This window comes from Gymnoscopelus braueri (genome assembly GCF_963280865.1).
Source record: "Gymnoscopelus braueri genome assembly, chromosome: 10".
Lineage (NCBI taxonomy): Eukaryota > Metazoa > Chordata > Actinopteri > Myctophiformes > Myctophidae > Gymnoscopelus > Gymnoscopelus braueri.
Window position 1 is genome coordinate 7,925,372 of NC_137611.1, and position 21,399 is coordinate 7,946,770.

The 21,399-nt window shown below is 41.9% G+C and overlaps 1 protein-coding gene across 2 annotated transcripts in view; it reads right to left on the reverse strand.

Annotated features, from left to right (window-relative positions):
* Positions 1 to 14,252: 14,252 nt before the first annotated feature.
* LOC308092937 (chymotrypsin B-like) overlaps positions 14,253 to 21,399 on the reverse strand; it is a 62,173-nt gene continuing 55,026 nt past the window's right edge. Inside the window, exons 1-7 of one of the 2 annotated variants that reach the window (XM_080439098.1) lie at positions 19,610 to 19,678; positions 18,762 to 18,877; positions 18,346 to 18,425; positions 17,563 to 17,638; positions 16,023 to 16,203; positions 15,168 to 15,307; positions 14,253 to 14,976 (exon numbers count right to left, since the gene is read on the reverse strand). In XM_080439098.1, the coding sequence (XP_080295224.1) occupies positions 14,815 to 14,976; positions 15,168 to 15,307; positions 16,023 to 16,203; positions 17,563 to 17,638; positions 18,346 to 18,425; positions 18,762 to 18,877; positions 19,610 to 19,652 (798 nt within the window). In that variant the 5' untranslated portion in view covers positions 19,653 to 19,678 and the 3' untranslated portion in view covers positions 14,253 to 14,814. Of the gene's footprint in view, positions 14,977 to 15,167; positions 15,308 to 16,022; positions 16,204 to 17,562; positions 17,639 to 18,345; positions 18,426 to 18,761; positions 18,878 to 19,609; positions 19,679 to 21,399 lie in introns of those variants that run through there. The other variant, XM_080439097.1, reaches the window with a different exon arrangement.

Genomic DNA, 21,399 nt, shown 5'->3' on the forward strand with positions numbered 1-21,399 from the left:
AGCGGTTCTTGTATTCTTGTATTTGTTTTACGGTTTGAAATAAGTTCAGGGTTAGGCATAGTTTTACTGAGGTTCAGTTTAGGAATAAGGTTATGTTTAGCAGTTTAGGCATAGTTTTACTGAGTTTAGGAATACCAGGTGAATACCGGCGGATTTGCCCCGGGGCGACTGTGTTTTGGGGCGAGTGTTTTGATATTCAGACGGAGCTGGAAAGAGGGAAACAGATCTCGGGTCTCAGAAACTTGACTAATGCAATAAGATATAAGGATAATCTGATAAACCACATGAACCCCAGTTTACGTATTCTGGGGGGAACATAAACCAAACATTGCCAATCTAGCTCACAGTTACAACGCGTCACGTTCCTACGCGCTGTGAGCTCATAGATTGTCAATGTTTGGTCTTTTTAGTCACATATATCTTAATAATAAGTCAACTTTTCCGAGGGCGAGTGGACGATTGTGTTCCAGCTGTCCGTGTCCTTCTGATGGATTCTTCTTGGCTGACAATGTCTCTATCGTCCATAAAATAGGTCTGAAAGTGATCCAAACGATCGTGTATGATGTAACTCTATGAGGCAGATCGTTCTGTTTTCCCCCGGGACAAAATCGAATGGGCGTTCCCGTCTATCTCCGTGTGTATCTATTGGCTGCACTGTAGTCGATTACTTGGGGGAGGGGATTAGCATTTCCCTAAACCAATCACAAGAGATCCAAGGATCCGCCTACATGTGACGTCGCAGGCTAGTGTCGCACAGCTTGAGAACGCCCCGTGGCGCTGATTGGCTTGTCGTTAGACCCACCCCCACCTCCGACTCTGATTTGACAGGTATTTCTTCTACCGTGAAAAGCCATAGGCTCACATTATGACACCAGACCAAGAGGAGCCCCACTCAGAGAGTGGGCGGGGTCTATGGTCTGGAACCAGGCTAGGGGAATCAGGCACCGAGATGCCAGCGTCCCCTGCTGTCCACCTCAGTCTCCAGCAGCGGTATGCTCCAGTCACAGTGGGGGAAATCAGGCACCGAGATGCCAGCGCCCCCTGCTGCCCATCTCAGTCTATAACAGCAGGACATTCCAGGGGGGGATGCGGCACCGGGATGTCAGTGCCGATGTCGTCTACTTCAGTCAGCAGCAGTTGTATGCTCCAGTGGGGGAATTTGGCACCAGGGTGCCAGCGCACCAGCGTTTACGTTATATCTATCATACGTCTATCGTATCATTCACCAAGGACGAGCATTCATATTTCATCAGCTTAATCGCCTCTTCGGTCCCGTTGCTCATCGATTCCATTTCATGGAACAGTTAAAGCCGTCCAACCTCTGTATTTGGCTCTGCCTTCTCGCCAGCTGGAACGGTATCTCTCCATGGCGATCGACTAACTCACCCGAACATCTTCAATCCGTTGCCGGTTTTGAGGGTTTCTATAACGGAAAAATGGTTGCATCGGAGTGGCCCCAGGAGCTAGCGAGCGAATGCCAGATTGCGGCTTCCACTCTACCAGTTCTACCGGATCGTAGTCGCTGCCATCCTGCGGGGCCACAAATAGTCTATCTTCATGTACTATACAACCCGTCGTGAAAAAGGCCTCATCTGGCACTCCGTTCCACACCTATTCGTTCTCCTCACAGCTCACGTCCCCGGTCATTTAAGAGCCTCTGATACTCGCCATCGACTCTACATCGACGACTAGGCATCGGCCGCTCGGCATCATCGACTCGGCATTGGCCACTCGGCATCACCAGTCCCTCGCCTTTCTATTCATTTCGTTTCATTCGTTTCATCGGTTCTCTTCAATAAAACTCAAACGCGATAGATTTGTAGTGTGGTCCTTGCTAATGAAATGGAGCTCCTAGCAGAAGTTCAGGAGCAGGACCACACCTACAATCAGGCCATCTCCAATCAAGTTGCATCCGTTTACCTACAAAAGCTCACCTAACCCTCCCCCAATCGTTATTGCATTCTGCAACCCTCTCTCTCTACAGGTACTGAACCAACTGAGACCGACGGTTCAGTTTGCTTACCAGGTAGACATCAAGGTTGATGACGCCATCATTTACATGCTTAATAGGGCCTACACCCATCTCAACGCCCTGGGCAGCACAGTCAAAATTATGTTTTTTGACTTCTCCAGTGCCTTCAATACGATCCAGCCTCTACTGGCTGGATCGTAGCTTGTGTTGATGTGGGTGGACCGAGGCTCGGTAGCATGGATCTCAGACTACCTGATTTCCGCTTCAACACCAAGACCTGTCACCTACAGAAGTTCTCAGATGACACCGTGGTGGTCAAGTGAAGTCAAGTCATTTTTATTTATAAAGCACGTTTAAAAACAACCAGGTTGACCAAAGTGCTGTACAGCATGATAAGAAAAACAGAAAAAATAAGCAGCTTTGCAAAACATTTTAAAAACAGCAAAAGTTAAAACAATGTCAGACCACAAGATAAGAGCATGTGGAGGGGAGGGGGGGGGGTGCATAGGGGGTGCAGACTGGGTGGACAACATCTAGGGTGGATCAAAAGCAAGGGAGAAGAGGTGTGTTTTGATTTGGGATTTGAAAATGTCCAGGGATGGGGCGAACCTAACAGTGGATGCCATGGTCAGCCATATCTCAGGCATATCTGGTCAGCCATATCTCAGGCGACAACACTGCTGAACATGATGGTGTGGTGAGGGACCTTGTGCATCTGAACAGCTCGTTGGACTGGTCTGACAACACTGAGGCACTTCACAGCAAGGGGAAGGGCAGGCTGTTCTTCCTGAGAAGGCTCAGATAATTTGCCGTTTGTAACAGGATGGATGCTACAGATGTCCGCCACCTTAACAGAGCAGATAGCGATATAATCTTTCAGGTTGTGATACAAGCATGAAATTTGGCACAAATGATCTGTAAGGGCCATTCTTATGGAAAAGGTGCTGGCCTCTCAAAAATCCAAGATAAAAGTAGATCACAGATCAAAGTACCTTCTATACCACCACTCGTGTGTCAGCTGTAAACCAGCGCTGTCAATTCAGGCACGGCTATCTAACTACATCTACAGTACTAACTATTACTTAGCCTGGGATCAATACCTTTTTCGGGTTTGTGATCCGGTCGGGAGCGGAAGTAACCCTACGTCACCAGGCACGTCATACGCGTCATCAGGCGGCCGGAACCGGCAAATCCGGAAAGACTTCACCCCAAAATAACTACGGCCGCAATCAATGGTATTGTAATAGGGCCTACCTAATAAAATCCTTGATGCTGCGTAGTTTAGCTTATTTTTTAAATATAAATGTGAGTGTACTTTTCGGAGACTATTTAGCGTCTGTCTACCTTTGTTATCCCACGGGAAAATTGTATTCCATTTAAATAGGGATTGGGGAAACAAACAGGAGGAACCAAAACAAAGTGGCTCCGCCAAACCGGAACCGCAACTTCCGGAAAGAGGAATTGCTTTTTCTTTTCTTTTTTCAGCAGGCGTGGCCTAGACTGGATCACACAGGCCATTAACACATTGACTGCCATAGGGTTTTCTAGAACAGGCTTCCCCACTGCCAGACATTTTGACCATTCTGACTCATCTTTGAGGACTCACAGAATAGTTTGTGATATGACTATGAACACATGGAATTGAGTGAAAATTCCATGTGTTCAAAAAAAGTGAGTTGATAGCATGTTCCGTTCTTTAGCTAGAGGTAGTTGAATACAGCTTGGTTTTCACCAAAAAAGTCCTTTTTGTTTAGAATCAGAGTTATGAGCATTTTAGTAAGACACACACTTTAGAGGCATAAAAATGATTTCAAAAGTGTTTGACATTTATTTTGCACCTTCATTGACATCAGTCATGTAAACAATACATTAAAAAAAAACTGCCTTTGATTGTACATTTATCACTGTTTCCGAAGTGCAAGCTTATTTCAGCTCATTTGAAACAACATTTGTCACTGTATTTATTTATTTTCTAAATATTTTTTTTCCAAATAATAATAAATAATAATTCAAAGTTCAAAGTGCAACATCAATACATTCATCGAGAGCTTCCTTTTCCAAACTTTTTGCCCACACAAGTCAAAATCTCAAGCCACACCTGTATTCATAGCAACAAATAGCAGATCTACTGTACAAGCTTTTACTGAGCTTGTAGATCCCCGGGGGTCCCTGGTTCTGGAGGCTCGCCACCGTCCCTGGGCTTGGAGGTTGTGTGTGTGTGTGTGTGTGTGTGTGTGTGTGTGTGTGTGTGTGTGTGTGTGTGTGTGTGTGTGTGTGTGTGTGTGTGTGTGTACGTGTAGTTGCCGATCGCTATGTTGTTTGAAACAAAAGAAAAGGCATTGGGCTTGTGTTTGTGTGTGTGTGTGCGCGCGCGCCTCACTACGACTGCTCACACAGATACACACGAGTTGCGTGCATCCCCGCGCGTGTATGAGCTAGCATGCTCGTGCACATTACACTTTACAGATCTGTGTGAACTTTAGGTTTAGGCAGGTTCAGGAGAACTTCATCCCCTCCCCCGCGAGTGTGCACATACGACCACGCGCGCGCACGCTCGCTCCGAGCGCGTGCATGCTCGCCCCGCCCGTACTCACTGATCACACAGTAGGGCTCAGGGCTGTGAGGCAGGCAGGGAGAGAGAGGCTGCTCGCTTGGATCAAACTTTCGGTTGATACAAACAGATTGGCGGACCCCCTGACCTTATGCAGCTTTAGTGCTTTGTAATAATAGGTTTTATGTGATCATGTGATTGGATCACGAGATTTTTCAACTTCTATGTGGTCTAGATTGATGATATTTTGTGACTATGTGCCTGAGGGGGTAAACTAACGTGGACCACTAAAAAGATCGGCGCTTTACGGTTGGATTTTTCAGCCCGTAGGCTACGGGCCCGGCGGTCAATGTGTTAAAGGGAAAGACCACTCATTTGCAACATTGAACTATGTCTTTAATACACCTTAGAGCTGTTAGAAATAACATGGAAATAAGAAAAAGCCCCCCCTCTTCTATGTTGCCTAGAACTGGATAATTGATTGAGGTCATGTGATCAGTGACATACGCAGGGTGTACTTTTGGCGGAGGGGGCGGAGCCAAAAGTACACCCTGCGTATGCCACTGATCACATGACCTCAATCAATTATCCTTTTCTAGGCAACACAGAAGGGGGGGGGGGACTTTTTTCTTATTTCCACACAACAGCTCTAAGGTGTATTAGAGACATAGTTCAATGTTGAAAATGAGTGGTCTTCCCCTTTAATAATGAATACCAGGCTTTCCTCCGAGGTGGAAAGAATGGTGATGCGAGGTTAACTATTACTAGCTAATTGATCGGGGCTGTTAGTCAGCATGAGACACTGATAAGCTATACTATTATTACAGCATTAGCAAAACTAGATCAGCTGACACTGAACCTCATGCTGAGTTACACAGCAGTGTCCACCATTGTGCCCTGGTTGTGCAATGACATTCACTCTATTATAATACGCTTTCCTCCACCTGACAAGAAAACTAATATGTCTATTGGAATCTGCAACCCCCAAAAACATGTAGCCTGCCGCCATCTTACACGTCATCTTTGCTAAAACATTTCACATAATAGTCATGACAAAAACTACACTTATAATAATGCAATGTGAGATCCATAAAATAGTTCAGACCAACATTAATTTATTTAGTTGTATTTTAAGATAAGCTTTATATCCACTTTTAAATTGCTCTATAAATAAAGTGTGGGGTTGCTAAGAAATGTTCCCAAAGAAATGGAGTCACGGCATAAAAGGTTTGAGAGCCCCTGCTCTATAGCAATGATTACTATCACAATATAGAGCTATTTAACACTGTTACTGAACAAACCTCTATAGCAATGATTACTATCACAATATAGAGCAATTTAACACTGTTACTGAACAAACCTCTATAGCAATGATGATTACTATCACAATATAGAGCAATTTAACACTGTTACTGAACAAACCTCTATAGCAATGATTACTATCACAATATAGAGCAATTTAACACTGTTACTGAACAAACCTCTATAGCAATGATTATTATCAGAATATAGAGCTATTTAACACTGTTACTGAACAAACACTCAGGCATCAGGAGGAGGATTAGATCTACTCACCATGAAGGAGCAGAGTGGTCACAATCAGCCAAAGAACCATCTTCATCCTGCTGTCCCTGAAGAAACCTTCACTCACTGTCTGCTCTGTGTCTGAAGCTCTACAGATACCTTCACTCACTGTCTGCCCGTCCTGATATGCCCCCTCCATAGCCTTCCTAAACACACACACACACACACACACACACACACACACACACACACACACACACACACACACACACACACACACACACACACACACACACACACATACTGTAGGGTCAAAGGTCAGGTACAGCTGTTAGCTCCAGTGTTGCAACCATGGGTCTATGAAAACAAACCCCTGGTCAGTTCAACTTTATTGTCTGAGTTGTGTAAGAGCTATTGGTTTTTAAAACATTTTCATGTCAAGGACCCCCTGAATTAATATGTATTTGGCTACGGACCCCCATCTGAATGATATTGTGCCAGGAACCCCTGTACAAGAGTTGTGTTGCAAAATCTTTCAAAAATATTCTTTAAAAAAAAAAGAAATTATAGCCGATCTATAAATGAATAACCAAGGGAGGTCCACACACACACACACACACACACACACACACACACACACACACACACACACACACACACACACACACACACACACACACACACACACACACACACACCAGCCTGATCTCCAGAGATCTCCGTAACATTGCACGGATCCAGTGCACTTCATTCCGTGGATAGTCGCCTAGAAACCCCGAAATTGCGTGAATATGTACGGCGAGTCCCACGGTGGGCGTAACCAGTCGCAAGCAGTCCCCACAACAAAATTTACGATTCTGTGCCTATCGGTACATAACTCAAACGGCGCTGAGTAGGTACAGGCGAACGTCACACCGTTCAGGACGGCAACTCGGTCGCCTTAGCTCCCTCGGTGGTCCTTCACGGGGTGACAGTTCGCCTGTGACTGCGCGCCTCTTTTTTCATTTGTTTTTAATATTTTTTTGGAAAATGAAAAAAATAAATACAATACAAAAATAAACTAAAATCAAGCAAATTAAAAACTGTCTGGGGGGTTCACAAAGGCCTGAGTAGTCGATAAAATGACCAAAAGTTTTTTTGAAAGTGAAATATCCCTTTAAGTTGGAGCTTTTTTATAAGGACTTTAACAGGGAAAAGAAAGTTGGTCACTGTGGATGTTCAACTGCAGTGACAGTGTCAGGACAGGTCAATACTTTGTCCTCCTTTTTGTAATAAATAACCACCATTGATTTTATTTTGTCTCTTTGTGACATTCATTGAGCGACAGACAGACAGGTACACATGCAGACAGACAGACAGACAGACAGACAGACAGACAGACAGACAGACAGACAGACAGACAGACAGACAGACAGACAGACAGACAGACTAGGTACACATGCATGCAGACAGACAGACAGACAGACAGACAGACAGACAGACAGACAGACTAGGTACACATGCAAGCAGACAAACAGACAGATATGCAGACAGACAGACAGACAGACAGACAGACAGATATGCAGACAGACAGACACACAGATAGATATGCAGACAGATATGCAGACAGACAGACAGACAGACAGACAGACAGACAGACAGACAGACAGACAGACAGACAGACAGACAGACAGACAGACAGACAGACAGACAGACAGACAGACAGACAGACAGACAGACAGATATGCAGACAGACAGACAGACAGACAGACAGACAGACAGACAGACAGACAGACAGATGCAGACAGACAGACAGACAGATATGCAGACAGACAGACAGACAGACAGACAGACAGACAGACAGACAGACAGACAGACAGACAGACAGACAGACAGACAGACAGACAGACAGACAGACAGACAGACAGACAGACAGACAGACAGACAAACAGACAGACAGGCAGATATGCAGACAGACAGACAGACAGATATGCAGACAGACAGACAGACAGATATGCAGACAGACAGACAGACAGACAGACAGACAGACAGACAGACAGACAGACAGACAGACAGACAGACAGACAGACAGACAGATATAGCAAAAGTAGCAGAAACGTGTCGCTGTAGAATGATCAAGTAGGGCAAATATGGAGATAAGAGATTTCTGCCCGGCAACAATGATGAGTCATGTGGATGGGTGGGGGGTTGGGAGGTCACTCACCCTCAGTATAGATGCCTGCCAGGTTTGGGCCTCAAAAGCAAGCAGTTTTTAATAACTCTTGAGAAGAGGTTTCTTTAATAATTTTAGCATTAACCATTAAGACCTTTTTTTTTTAATCTTGAAAATGTGTGCAGATCTATGACTATATATATATAGTTTTAAAGCGAACATTTTTAACTCAAATCTTTTCTTCTGGGGGGTCCCTGGAACAAAATATTTGTTTATGAGCACCACTGATATTATAGCTATACGTACAGTTTTCAGAAACCTGTTAAGATTTAGAATACATTTGTAGATGCGTTCCCGGATATATTTTTTTGAATAGCTAAAGAAACCTAAAATGACACAGATTCTTTCCCGGTCTTAATGGGTTAATAATTTTAGCATTAAACAATGGAGGCCTTAACACACTTTCTCTACAGAAAGGGAGCCATTCATCTCCCATAACGTCGCTGTCAGACAGACATCTCTATTATTTTGTGTCCTAGTTTATACTTTGATTGTTTGAGAAAAGTGAAATAAACCACCCACCGCTCATGAACACTTAAGTGAGGTGCTGGAGCTGTATTAAATCAACCTTCATGACGAGCTTTGGATCGTTATGGGTCGTATCAGAACGCCTGAAGAAGGTGTAATGACCAACATCTTGTAAAACATTTTGGGATATTTGCACAGCGTTTTAGTGCAGTTGCTGCTTTCTATCATACTTCATTGTATGAGGTTAGGTTTCCACCCGACAGTGTAAGATGGGTGAGCTGCATTCAGGTGAAATACATTTTTCAGTCTTTAGTCGTGTTTTACACACTCTTTACTATTTCTATCCTGGTCCTCCTGCCTTTCTTCAAGCCCCCAGCACTGCGAGGATTATTGAAGCTGCCGTGTCCGGGTGGTGAAATCTAGTATTGCAAGACTTCCGCATTTAAAACGCTACTGCGCATGCTTCACCCTAGTGCGCCTGCTCAACTGACACCAACGTTGGCGTCAAATGCAGAAGTATAGAGTGTAATTCCTTAATGCTTCATGCGCTGGGTGAGCAAATTAATTGAAATGAATACATTAAAGCAATAAGCCACAATTAAGAGGTCTCAGTTTACCTTGTATTGTATAATGGCTGAGAGACGTAGTGAGGCACGACGGGTCAGCGGAGTGCTCCGACCCTCTCAGACATTATAACATAGAGGTAAACTGAGACCTCACGTGGCTTATTGCTTTTCTAAAACGGTTACAAATATGGCAACATGAAAATCATAGACACGTCCCAATTAAAACAGTTCTAAATTATTCACTAACGAATGAATGAATGAATGAATTAATGACTGGTTTATTTTCGACCTTTGTTTACAAGAAAATCAAAACACACGTGTGTGGACTTCATCATCATCACAAATCATCACAAATCATCATCACTAAATGTACATATCCAACTCTCACACAAAATCCAAATTCAATAACAAAAGAAAAAAAGGAATAGGCTGAAGCACAATGCTTATTCTTTGCCTATCCTTTACAATCCTTAAAAAATATATATTTAATATACGCTGCAAGATGAAAGAGAAAAAAGAAAGAAAATGTTTTACTCAAAACTGATTTAAGGTGTAGATTATTGTCTCATATATCACTGTAGCGAACGTTCAAAGCATACTTGCCAGCATTAGCCATAAATGGACACCACCGCGAGGTAGACCGTGGCAGGATGCCCGGAAACCCATATAGGGGGATAAATTACCTATTCAATCACGACCCTAAGTGACCTATTCAATCCCAACCTTCCCATATATGGAGACAACCGACCTACCCAAGTCTGACATCAGAGACTCTCTCTTAGAATTCTATACATGGAGATAACTGACATACCCAGCTCTGACATCAGAGACTCCTCCTGGAGCCCCATATATGGAGCTAACCAAATATCCAAGACTGACATCATACAAAGTATAAAATAATGGTTTAAGTGATTACACAGACGCGTTCCCGGTTTTAATGGGTTAAATAAAGGTTCAATAACACATAAAACCCTCTGTCTGCTCTCTCTAGATGGCGCCCGCTACCCCGTGCTGACCTACGTGCAGATCATGGCGTTCTACAACCTGTTCACACCCTCCTCGGTCTCTGCCCCGCCGAGGGTGCTGTCGTATCCGCACGCTGCTGATGCAACCATTGCTGGACGAGCTGCTGGAGGTACAGTAGTAGCACACACACAGTAAAATCAGAAAGTTATAATGGGGCGCTGATGGCCAGGTGGCAAGTACATATCATTGTGGGGGTCCTTTGACATGAGAACAGTTTGAGAACCACTGATATTATAGCAGCATAAGTTTCCAAAAAAAATAACTGATTTAGAATACATTTGTAGGATCCCCCAGAAGCAAAGATTTGAGTTAAAAATGTTTGCTTTAAAACATATATATATTAAAAGATTGGGGTCTTTGGGGTTGGGGTCTAAACGATTGGGCTCCAAGCAAAGCTCAGGTTCGGGGCCCCAACGCATGCTACAAGGCCCCAACTACAAGCTCACAACGCTTCGCACTGCGAGGTGTTGTGAGCTTGTAGATCGGCTATTTTCAAAAACGTTGCCTTTCTTAGGTAATATTTGACAATTTGGCCAATGTTTGACCATTGTTTATAGTTTGCTACTTCTGAAGCAGTAATGGTTTATTAGTCTATTTTTATTTGTCATTTTAGAGGTAGGCCTATTAAAAAGGTCTTAAAAGTCCTTAAAGTGTAACTTTAAAAATGTGCAAATACCCTGTATACACTTATACTGTATGTTGGTTTGTTTACTGTTGAGTGAGAAAATAATTAAGCACATTAAGCTAATCATCTGGTAATCATCAAAATAATTTGGGTCCCGACCCCCAGTTTGGGAACCATTGTTCTACTACTCAATGCTCAATCTAGGCATTATCATTGTATTGTGTAACTGCTGTTCTACTTTTATGGCAGTAGTATGGCATAATTTACAGTAATACAAACGTTTAAAGGTAGGGTAAGTGATTTTCTTTGGTTAAAATAAGTGTTAAATAGCTCTATATTTTGATAGTAATCATTGCTTTAGAGTGTTTGTTCAGTAACAGGAGTCTCCAGCTCTTTATTAAACAGAAGGTCAAGAAAGATACCAATTTGATCCAATCAGGATAGATAACTCAGTCAGGATACAGATTAAACAAGTGAAATTGAAAGTGATGACACAAAGAAATGAGCAGACACAATTGGAACTGGAACACTATACAAATTAAGCTGATAACTGGGCACTCTCTCCTGATTGGCTGAAACTTTGTCACCTACCTGAAATAAAATGTATGTTCTGTTTATTAAAGAGCTGGAGAGACAGGGAGACTCCTGTTACTGAACAAACACTCTATAGCAATGATTACTATCAGAATATAGTGCTTTAACCTTTTAACAAAAAACGTTTTCAACCCAAAAATATCACTTACCCTACCTTTTAAGAAAATGTAAAAATGCAAATTTGAAAATATTTTGATAAATCTAAATGGCGATCTACAAGCCGATCTACAAGCTCACAACGCGTTGTGAGCTTGTAGATCTGCTATTTTTGGCGAATCGATTTGTGTAGAGTGAAAGAAGAGCATACCAAATGTGCTGTTTACAGGTCCGTTTTTATCAAGTATAGAGTGTTTAACTGGTCCTGATTTGCATCCTAACAAAAGCTTATTCATCCTAGTGTATGAAGGAGGACAATTTCACGATCAATTAAAATATCTGCGATACGATTATTGTGACAGTTGTGACAGGATACAGTATACGTATACAGTAAACATATTGCCTCAATTCACTGGCTCCTTGTACATTTTAGAATGATTTTTCAAGGATATTTCAAGAGCTCATGTGCCGAGCTTATAGATCTGCTCACTTGAATTATTGTCTGTCTGTCTGTCTGTCTGTCTGTCTGTCTGTCTGTCTGTCTGTCTGTCTGTCTGTCTGTCTGTCTGTCTGTCTGTCTGTCTGTCTGTCTGTCTGTCTGTCTGTCTGTCTGTCTGTCTGTCTTTAGAGAGATAATTTGCATTCAATATGTTTTTAGACATAGGCCTCTGTAAATCCGGGCATGGACCTGGTCATTTGGGGGGCGGGCAGGCGGGCGTTCACACTAATCACATGACGCTGCTACATTTTAATCAATGACGATCCACATTTTTCATTTAAAAGTTTAATTTCTTGCCCGAAGAAGATCAAGAACATGTCGATGTGTTCCAACATACCTGAAATGAGTCAACGAAAAGCACATTTTGAATGATCAATTTCTTACCAATGGAGCAACTATATTTCATTTCTCGCCCACATTTGGAGTTACATCATGGCAAGGTAACTATACAATCCAAACCTCTACCAAAGTGTGTGTGTGTGTGTGTGTGTGTGTGTGTGTGTGTGTGTGTGTGTGTGTGTGTGTGTGTGTGTGTGTGTGTGTGTGTGTGTGTGTGTGTGTGTGTGTGTGTGTGTGTAAATCAAGTTCTGATGTGCACGTAAATAATCAGTTCTGTTAAATCTGCACCACTGTTAAAACTGCACCACAAATGATCATTCTGTGTTTATGCCAACATAATCCCAATGCAGGGCTATCAGTAGCCTACAGTAGTCAATGCCTAACATTATATTTGCCTTATTTTATGAACAATCTAATGAGCATTTTTCTTTGTTTGGTAGCTTTCTTTCTTGACCCCGGTCTGGACAGAGTCTGCAGCCCCGTATCCAGAGTCTGCAGCTTCCTCTGCAGCCCGTATCCAAAGTCTGCAGTCCCGTATCCAGAGTCTGCAGCTTCCTCTGCAGCCCGTATCCAAAGTCTGCAGTCCCGTATCCAGAGTCTGCAGACCCGTATCCAGAGTATGCAGTCCCATATCCAATGTGATTGGCAGTCTGCACAAGCATACTGTGCTGTCTGCCAGGCCCCACTTCTTCATGCATGTTTTGAAGTGTCCAACCCCAGTATACAGTCGGTTCAGCAAGGTCACTTGCCGGCATGGCAGATCTTCCTCCTTTGATGCCGTCTCCTGGGTCCCAGATGTAGCGGTGACAGCGTGTGGGTCCAGCAGACTCCCACTCCTGGGAGACGGGTCCTCAGGGATAGAACTGAGCATCTCTTGTTGTATGGGTGGCGGGACTTGAGTCTGTTTGGCATATCCTGCATGACGAGAGTGGGGGGGGTCCCACTCTCGCCCTGCACCTTGTCGTGGTGAGTGGGCTTTAAACCAAGACAGGCCATTTAACCCATTAAAACTGGGAAAGCATCTTTCATTGTGTCAGTGTCATTTTGATTTTAGCTATACACATATATATATTTTTTTTTAGTTTTCTGAAACACTTTTTATGTTGATGTGTATATATTTTTATATATATATATATATATATATATATATATATATATATATATATATATATATATATATATATAGCAACATAAAAAGTGTTTCAGAAAACTCTTAGGATTTAGAACAGTGGTTCTCAAAAATAGCAGATATACAAGCTCGCACACATCTGCTATTTTTGAGGATTTTTTAATAACTTTGCTTTTTAACACTCCTGAGAAGGGGTGGGGGGGTGGGGGGTATATGGCCATATCCAACTGATATCTTGAGATCTTTGTATCTGTCAGTCCTTTTTTATGGTCATAAATCGTGATCCCTGATCTGGTCATTAGTATATGCCAATAATGGGCATGGCCCCAATCAGCAGCTTCCATGTTAAATACGGCAAGGATGTAAAAACCTAGATATAAACAGTTTTTTCACAGTGAAATATAATTAGGACTTTGGACTAGCTTTACATTTTTCACACAATGTTAGGAAATATGTCATAAATACATTGTGTCACCTGGCACAATTAAGGATGGTAATGATCTGTGACGGAGTCCTAAAGCTTCAGTGAAGGGGAAGGTCACCAATGGGGCTGATCCACTCAAATACAGTATCAGAAAATCTACATTCACATGTACTTTATCTCCAGGTGAAATGATTGAGACCACTGGTAACCAATTGTAATTCAAAGATTTATTCAGGCAATAAGCAATTATGCATTTATCACTGCAAACAATGTGCACCTCAAGGACACATACACCAGGCATTTGCAATGATTGCATTATTGATTATGTAGATCACTGTTTGTTGTCCACGGACCACTACTGGTCAATGGCATAATTTGTTTTAAATGTTTTAAAATGTAAAAAAAGGAGGAAAACAAATAAATGTATTGTACCTTTCTTTAAATATTTCAAAAATATAAAGAATAAAGTTTGAAATCAAATATTGACTGCTTCATATATTTTATTTTGCACCAAAAAACGTTGATGTAGATCAGCTACTGTTGGTGCATGACAGTGGTGCGCAACTATACAAATCCGGCTTTAAAATCATTCATGTTAAATATGTATGAAAAATGGAATAAAATAGAAATGACTTAGTTAGGCCTTATATACTATAAAATATATGTTGTGTGGAGATGGGGTGGGCTGGTCCTTGAGGATTGTTTAAAATATATGCTAGTGGTCCAGTGCTCATAAAAGGTTGAGAATCACTGATGTAGATGACAGCTAGAGTAACAGCAGTTTACAGTTTAGTTGTCAGCGATAGTCCTGTCCATCCAGGCACGCAGGTGAGGGACGTAGGCAAAAACATTAGGCATGTTGGTAAAGCATGATTTATAGACAAAGGAGGACACACCAACCAGGGTCCAGGCTCCATTCTTCATACAGACCAGGGGTCCACCAGAGTCACCCTGAAACAACAAGCAGTGTTTACATTGCTTTTCATGTCTAAATCTTTCAAATCCAAATTATTGTAGTAGTAGTAGTAGTAGTAGTAGTAGTAGTAGTGTTTAATTATTATTTATTATCATCATTATTATTATTACATTTTTGGGGGGGTTTGTTTTCCTCTTTTTTTATTTCATTGAAGTCTATCACTCACTTTGCAGATTCCAGATCCAGCAGCTCCAGCACAGATCATCTGACTGGTGATGGTGATGCCACTGCCCCAGTAGTTCTTGCACTGCTCGTGGCCGACGAGGGGCAGACACACTTGTTGGAGCTTGAGAGGTCTGTCAGGAGCTGAAAGAAATACACACAAGTCAATGGTTAGGTCTCTTAGACACCTCTATGTGTCACTGAGAATGACACATTATTGTTAAAAAGTGGTAGAGATCTTAATGTCAATGCCATGTATTTCCAGGATAATTAACAGATAACACTAGCAGAAAGGTTGTTATTTAGAGAGAGAAATGTCACGCAATGAGAATACATTTTGATATGTTTTATTTTGATGGTTACTGTTATAATAATAATAATAATGCTACAGGGTTAAATCAAAAGGCACAAAAATAAGAAAATCAGGGCAAAAACAACAAGAAGACCCTTTCTTGGGGGAAAATATCTATTAAAAGCTAATTAAAAGACCTATGAAAAATCACTTCAGTGATCCTTCGGAACTCGGCTCTGCCTCGTTCCTGACTGCATCACTGGCGTGCCAATAATCATGGTAAAGCACACCCTCTCGTGTAATATTGCTTAATTAAATCATCTTGAAGCTTTGCAGTTTTTACAATTATATTTGGAACAAGAGGTTTCAAACTGATATAATAATTGGCAATTCTTGTTTGGTCTTATTCTAAATGTTGAAAATGAATCTGCTCTATTAGTTTGCTTTGCAGTAGCCTACTTGGCACGTGTACATCCTACTCTATGCTAAATGATTGAAAATGACTGGTAAAACAGTCCAATCACTGTGGTTGATGGAAGGAGAGTGTGTTTCCTGTCATTCACTTACGTTCGAAGCGGGTCAGGCCCCACCCAGTGGCCACACACTTCATGCCACAATATAAGTTCTCACAAGTCTCAGCCACACACACGGGGGACACATGCTCGTTCATCTGGGCAGGGTGTTGCAGCTTGATCAGTGCGATGTCATAGTCAATAGTTTTGATGTTCCAGTTGGGGTGAATGAAGACCTATCAGGGAAATGATACATTCGGGTTAGCTGTTAGGAGAGATGTGTAAAAAGCTAGTTGTTCCAATCCAATAGGCTAATTTAAAAAAACTTGATGAGCAGGTTAATGGAGAGGAAGAAATGTAGCAACATAATGTTGTGTCCCATTCGTTTCTTAATACTTAAATTGAAGCCTTGCCCGAGCCAGCCCACATGTGTGGGTATACCACATAACCAGAACAGTCAGCCTCTGACAACACATTTTTTTTGGTGATGTATTTATTTTATATTTATGTTTTATTTTATATGTTCATTTCTTTTACAAATGAGGGGCCACATACATACAGTTGTGGTACCGAGTGCCTGGGGTGGTAAAACAAATCAATTGTATGTTGTATGGGTTATATTATAGAGATATATTTTGGTAAATTGCACTCAGTGGGCTATAGTCTATGAAATATAACCCTCAGGAATGACACATTTAAAAAAGAAGTTGTCTTTATTTTAAAGTTTAAAATATAATTTCCCCAGGACAGGAAAAAAATCAATAGAATAAAATCTTTCAGTATAAACAATTAGAAGTAGTAATAATTTTTTGGCAGTTGTAAACCAGCATTTTATGGATTATAGGCATACAATCAGGGCCAGTGCTATGGAGTCTGAAGAGGTGAGATTACGGCGGAAGATTGGGAGTGAGTCTGCAGTTCTAACTGCAATGGGGAGTTCGTTCCACTGTTTGGGAGCCAGAAGGGAGAAGAGTCTGAGACGTGTGGAGCGTTGTCCCGGATGTTTTAGGGAAAGTTCTGACAGCTTCCCTGTGTTAGCTGATCTGAGTGAGCTGGAGGGTTGGATCAGGCTTTGAAGATAATGGGGGTGGCACACTGTGTGTAGTGTGTAGGACAACATCAGTGTTTTGTACTCTGTACAATCCAATGGAGGGAGCAGAGAAGGCATGTGACATTTTTGGCTGGTTGAAGACCAAGCGTGCTGCGGCATTCTGGATCATTTGGAGGGGCTTAAGTGCACATGCCGGGAGGCCAGTAAGGAATGAGTTAGAGTAGTCAAGTTTTGTCATAGAGTGTAAAAATCTTTTTGGGGCTAAACAACAACTTCAAACGATAAATGTAGGTCTGATAATGATACCATGCATGTTAAAATCATGTATACTTTACATTATTCCCCACCATTTTCCTTATTATACTTCATTGTTCTTATATTTTGGAAAAAAACTTCCCTTTTAACATGGAGCTACCACAATGTTTAGCTGTCCTGCCCACTGGACCTGTATCCGTCTGGGGTAAGGACACATACTGTAGGAAGTGGCTAAACCCCCTAAGGGAGCTTTCTTTCTAGTCTTATAAAACAGACTCAGAGCACGTACCTTTCCAATCCTCATCTTCTGAACATTGTTTGTGTTTTTGAGGTTGTGCAGACCCAGGATTGCACGGTGAGATTCACTGAAAATGGTTACAAATAAAAGATAATGGTGAGTTGCTTAAGTCAAAGTGAATGAGAGAGTGAGTAAGTACACATTATCTCTATAGCCATGTGATCAAGACCGATATGTACGATTTTTTCATATTCCATCCTGATTGGCATATGAAGTTTGCAGGAGTGGTTCACTTTGAACAAAATGCCTGAAATCATGAATTCATATTTCATCCTGATTGACAATAACTTCATGAACATTAATCCCTTAACTTCTACAGATCCCACACACCTCTATAATGGCTGAATTCCGAACATTGCTGGCCCACAATAACCTACCTGACCTGGCGGAGACGGGCATTTTTTTCTAGTTTCCTTTTGATTTTTACCCCTTTATCTCCCAAATGTAGTCACCATGCCAATTGTCAGTGAGGAGCCCCCACCGGGAAGACGTAGAGCCTTCGTCCTACTCCTCCCGCCCAACACTCCCTGCTGACAGGTGCCGCCCCAGCTCCTAAAAATATGTGCAGTGACAAATATCACCCTCCCCGCCCGACTTCCCTTCCCCGAACACGGGCCAATTGTGTTCGTATAGACGCTCGACAAAGCCGGATTCAGGCACCACAGCGCCTCTTACACTCACCCTGACTGAATGAAAAAAGCCTTTTGTGATTTGTTCTGTCCATCTTAGTCAACAAAACAAAGTTATTGTATTTTCGATATACATATCTTGTACCTGACATCGCAGTGGGCAGCAGTCACAACCCAGTTCCTGCCGATCAGTGATCCTCCGCAGAAATGAGAGCCGGCGTTGTCCTGAATTCACATTGTTTTCATTAGGAACAGTAGGATTTATGTAACTTAGAGTGTCTCAGTAATTCAGCTACTATGAAATGGCAAAAACAACTTCCCTTTCTTTCATCCACCTACTCCCACCCACCCCATGCGCACACACACACACACACACACACACACACACACACACACACACACACACACACACACACACACACACAAAGGACAAATTGTGAGTGTGATTTTTTTTTGTTCAATTATATGTCATCATAAAGAAAATACACATGGAGTGAATGCACTAGTGACACGTGGATAATGAAATGTTAACTTAAATATAAACAGCGTGTTGTTATGTACCTGCAGGGAGACCTGCCAGGGCCAGGAGTGAGGTTTAGCCTCCTCACCGTTGATGATACCTAGTCCATCACTGAGACAGCCAGGGACTTTTGGTTTGATGGCAGGAACACCACAGTCTGAAGAACAGGCGCACACACACACACACACACACACACACACACACACACACACACACACACACACACACACACACACACACACACACACACACACACATACACACACACACACTGTGGCTTTACTTCTACTTGAGCCATTATTATTTTAAAGAAACAAGGCCTTTAATTGAGAACAGTTTTTGGCTTCTCTACCCACCTGCAGCTGTGGTTCCGTTGCCAACAATCACTTCTTCAGGGGAACGCACATAGACTGCTGATGTCAGGTGTGAGCCTGTTGAAAACATGGAGAGTACCAGTCAAAGCTGAGCAATGCAACTAAAAGGAGGGAAAAAAGTGGTCCAAGTACGTGTAACTCAGGTCCGTTCTTATAAAAAATAGAGGAGGGTTTAACCCATTAAAACCAGGAAGGCATCTGTGTAATTTTAACCACTTTAACCATTATTTTATATTTTGGCTATTAAAAAATTACAGGAATACAAGCTTGTAGATCTGCTATTTTTGAAAGATCGTGAAAATCGGTGCAAGTCTTTGAATATACATTGTTTAAAGCGAACATTTTTAACTGAAATCCTACAGCTGGTGGTCTCTGGAACAAAATATTTTGAGATGGAGGTCGGTGGACAAATACACACAATTTTAGGGGTCCTTGACATGAAAAAGTTTGAGCAGCACTGACATAGCAATATACGTTTTTCAGCAAACTGTGGTTTTAAAATAGTCATACTGTACCTGAGCTCCACAGCAGAAGGAACATCAAGGTTATTTCATTCATATCTGTCTGTCAGGACTCATACACTGATATGTCTGTATCTGTCAATAAACATACACTGATATGATCCAGTTAGTCTTCAGTCTGAACCTGACCTTCACTGAACAACACTTACTGTCTTATATCTCTGTAGTTGTTGCTCTACTCATTATGTATTCATCAGGGAGTGGTTTATTTTCTTAATGGTATTCTGAAAGTAAGCTCTCATCAACACACACACACACACACACACACACACACACACACACACACACACACACACACACACACACACACACACACACACACACTGGCTTAGGGATGCGACAAAAACTAAAAAAATATCTATGAATTTAAGTCTCCCTGGGGTGACTAATCGATACAAAAAAAATGTTTTTGGGGGGTGAACTATCCCTTTAAGCCTCAATAAGGCATCATTGCAGGCCACTTTAAGCCTCCGCATTTTACCTTCCTATGTATATGCACCACAAATAAGCTGCATACATAGTGGTGCAAAACACTCTAGTGCACACTTGACAGGACCTTATTATAATCGTCATGCATTTATAATATGACATGCAGGTGTGGTATTATTTCAAACATGAGCATATGGTATGTCAAATGTTTCTGTATATATTGTGCTGCTTTTGTGAATGACGGGGCGCCGTGATTGACCAAGCATTCATTAGTTTCATATTTCACACTGTCAGTGTCTCCTTGCATTGTATTTTGCATGTTTTATATGTTTTGAAATATTTGATTAAAAGGTTTAAGTCAATGAGGTAATTTTACGTATATCAATAGCACAGGCATAGCACATACTGTAGTAAGGTTGATTGAAAGAATATATTTATTGATCACAAAAAGTGTGTTTTTACCAGCGACTTGGTGGTAAAAATAATTGTTCTATTGTTCTCATCTAGTACCTGGCACTTTATACTGTTGATGTGTGTGCTTTGTTCACTTTGACTTTACCACTTAAATCCCATACATTGATGAGTGGAGCCCCTTAGGTCTCTATGCTAGTGACTTTTCTGTTTTCACTCCAAATAAAATATATTTGCTGAACATAGCCGATCTGCTATTTTCTGCAAAAGTTTTCCACAGATTAATACAGATGCTGGGCCTTAAGTGGTTAAATAGTGAATTTGCCTCTAATGTAACGAGTTAGGGGAGATAAGATGGAAAGAGGAAGTGCCATCATGTTACTGATATCAGTCACCGAGAGGCTCTGTGCACTTCTCATCTTTAAGTTAACACCCTTAAACTATATATAAATGTGTGTGTGTGGGTGTGCGTGGGACCTATGCACGCACGCACACACACTACACACTGTCCTTCTGTGTATCTGACCTCATCTATTCTTCTCCGCAGTAGGTTGACCGACCAATCTGAACTTGTACATGTGCATTGTGTCCATTGGCATAATGCAAGGACGCTGATTATTTCACTTTTCCCAAATGTAAGCTCTTTATTAGCATCAGTGAACTCTCAATCTAATGCTTGCAGAAGAAATAGAGCTGGCTCAACGGTGTGGTCATGTTTGCTGCCTCTAGTCTCTGTGTGTGCGTGCGTGCGTGAGTGCGTCCGTGCGTGCGTGCGTATAACTAGCCCGGGTATGGACTAGTTATTTATATAATTTTAACTCATACCTCACACAGGCCCCTGTCAGTGTACGTTGGTGGACCAACAACCTCCCAACAGTCCTCTGCTATCTGGGTTATAAAATCAGCTTCCCAAAATATTGATCAGTATTTTTGATATGCTTGTT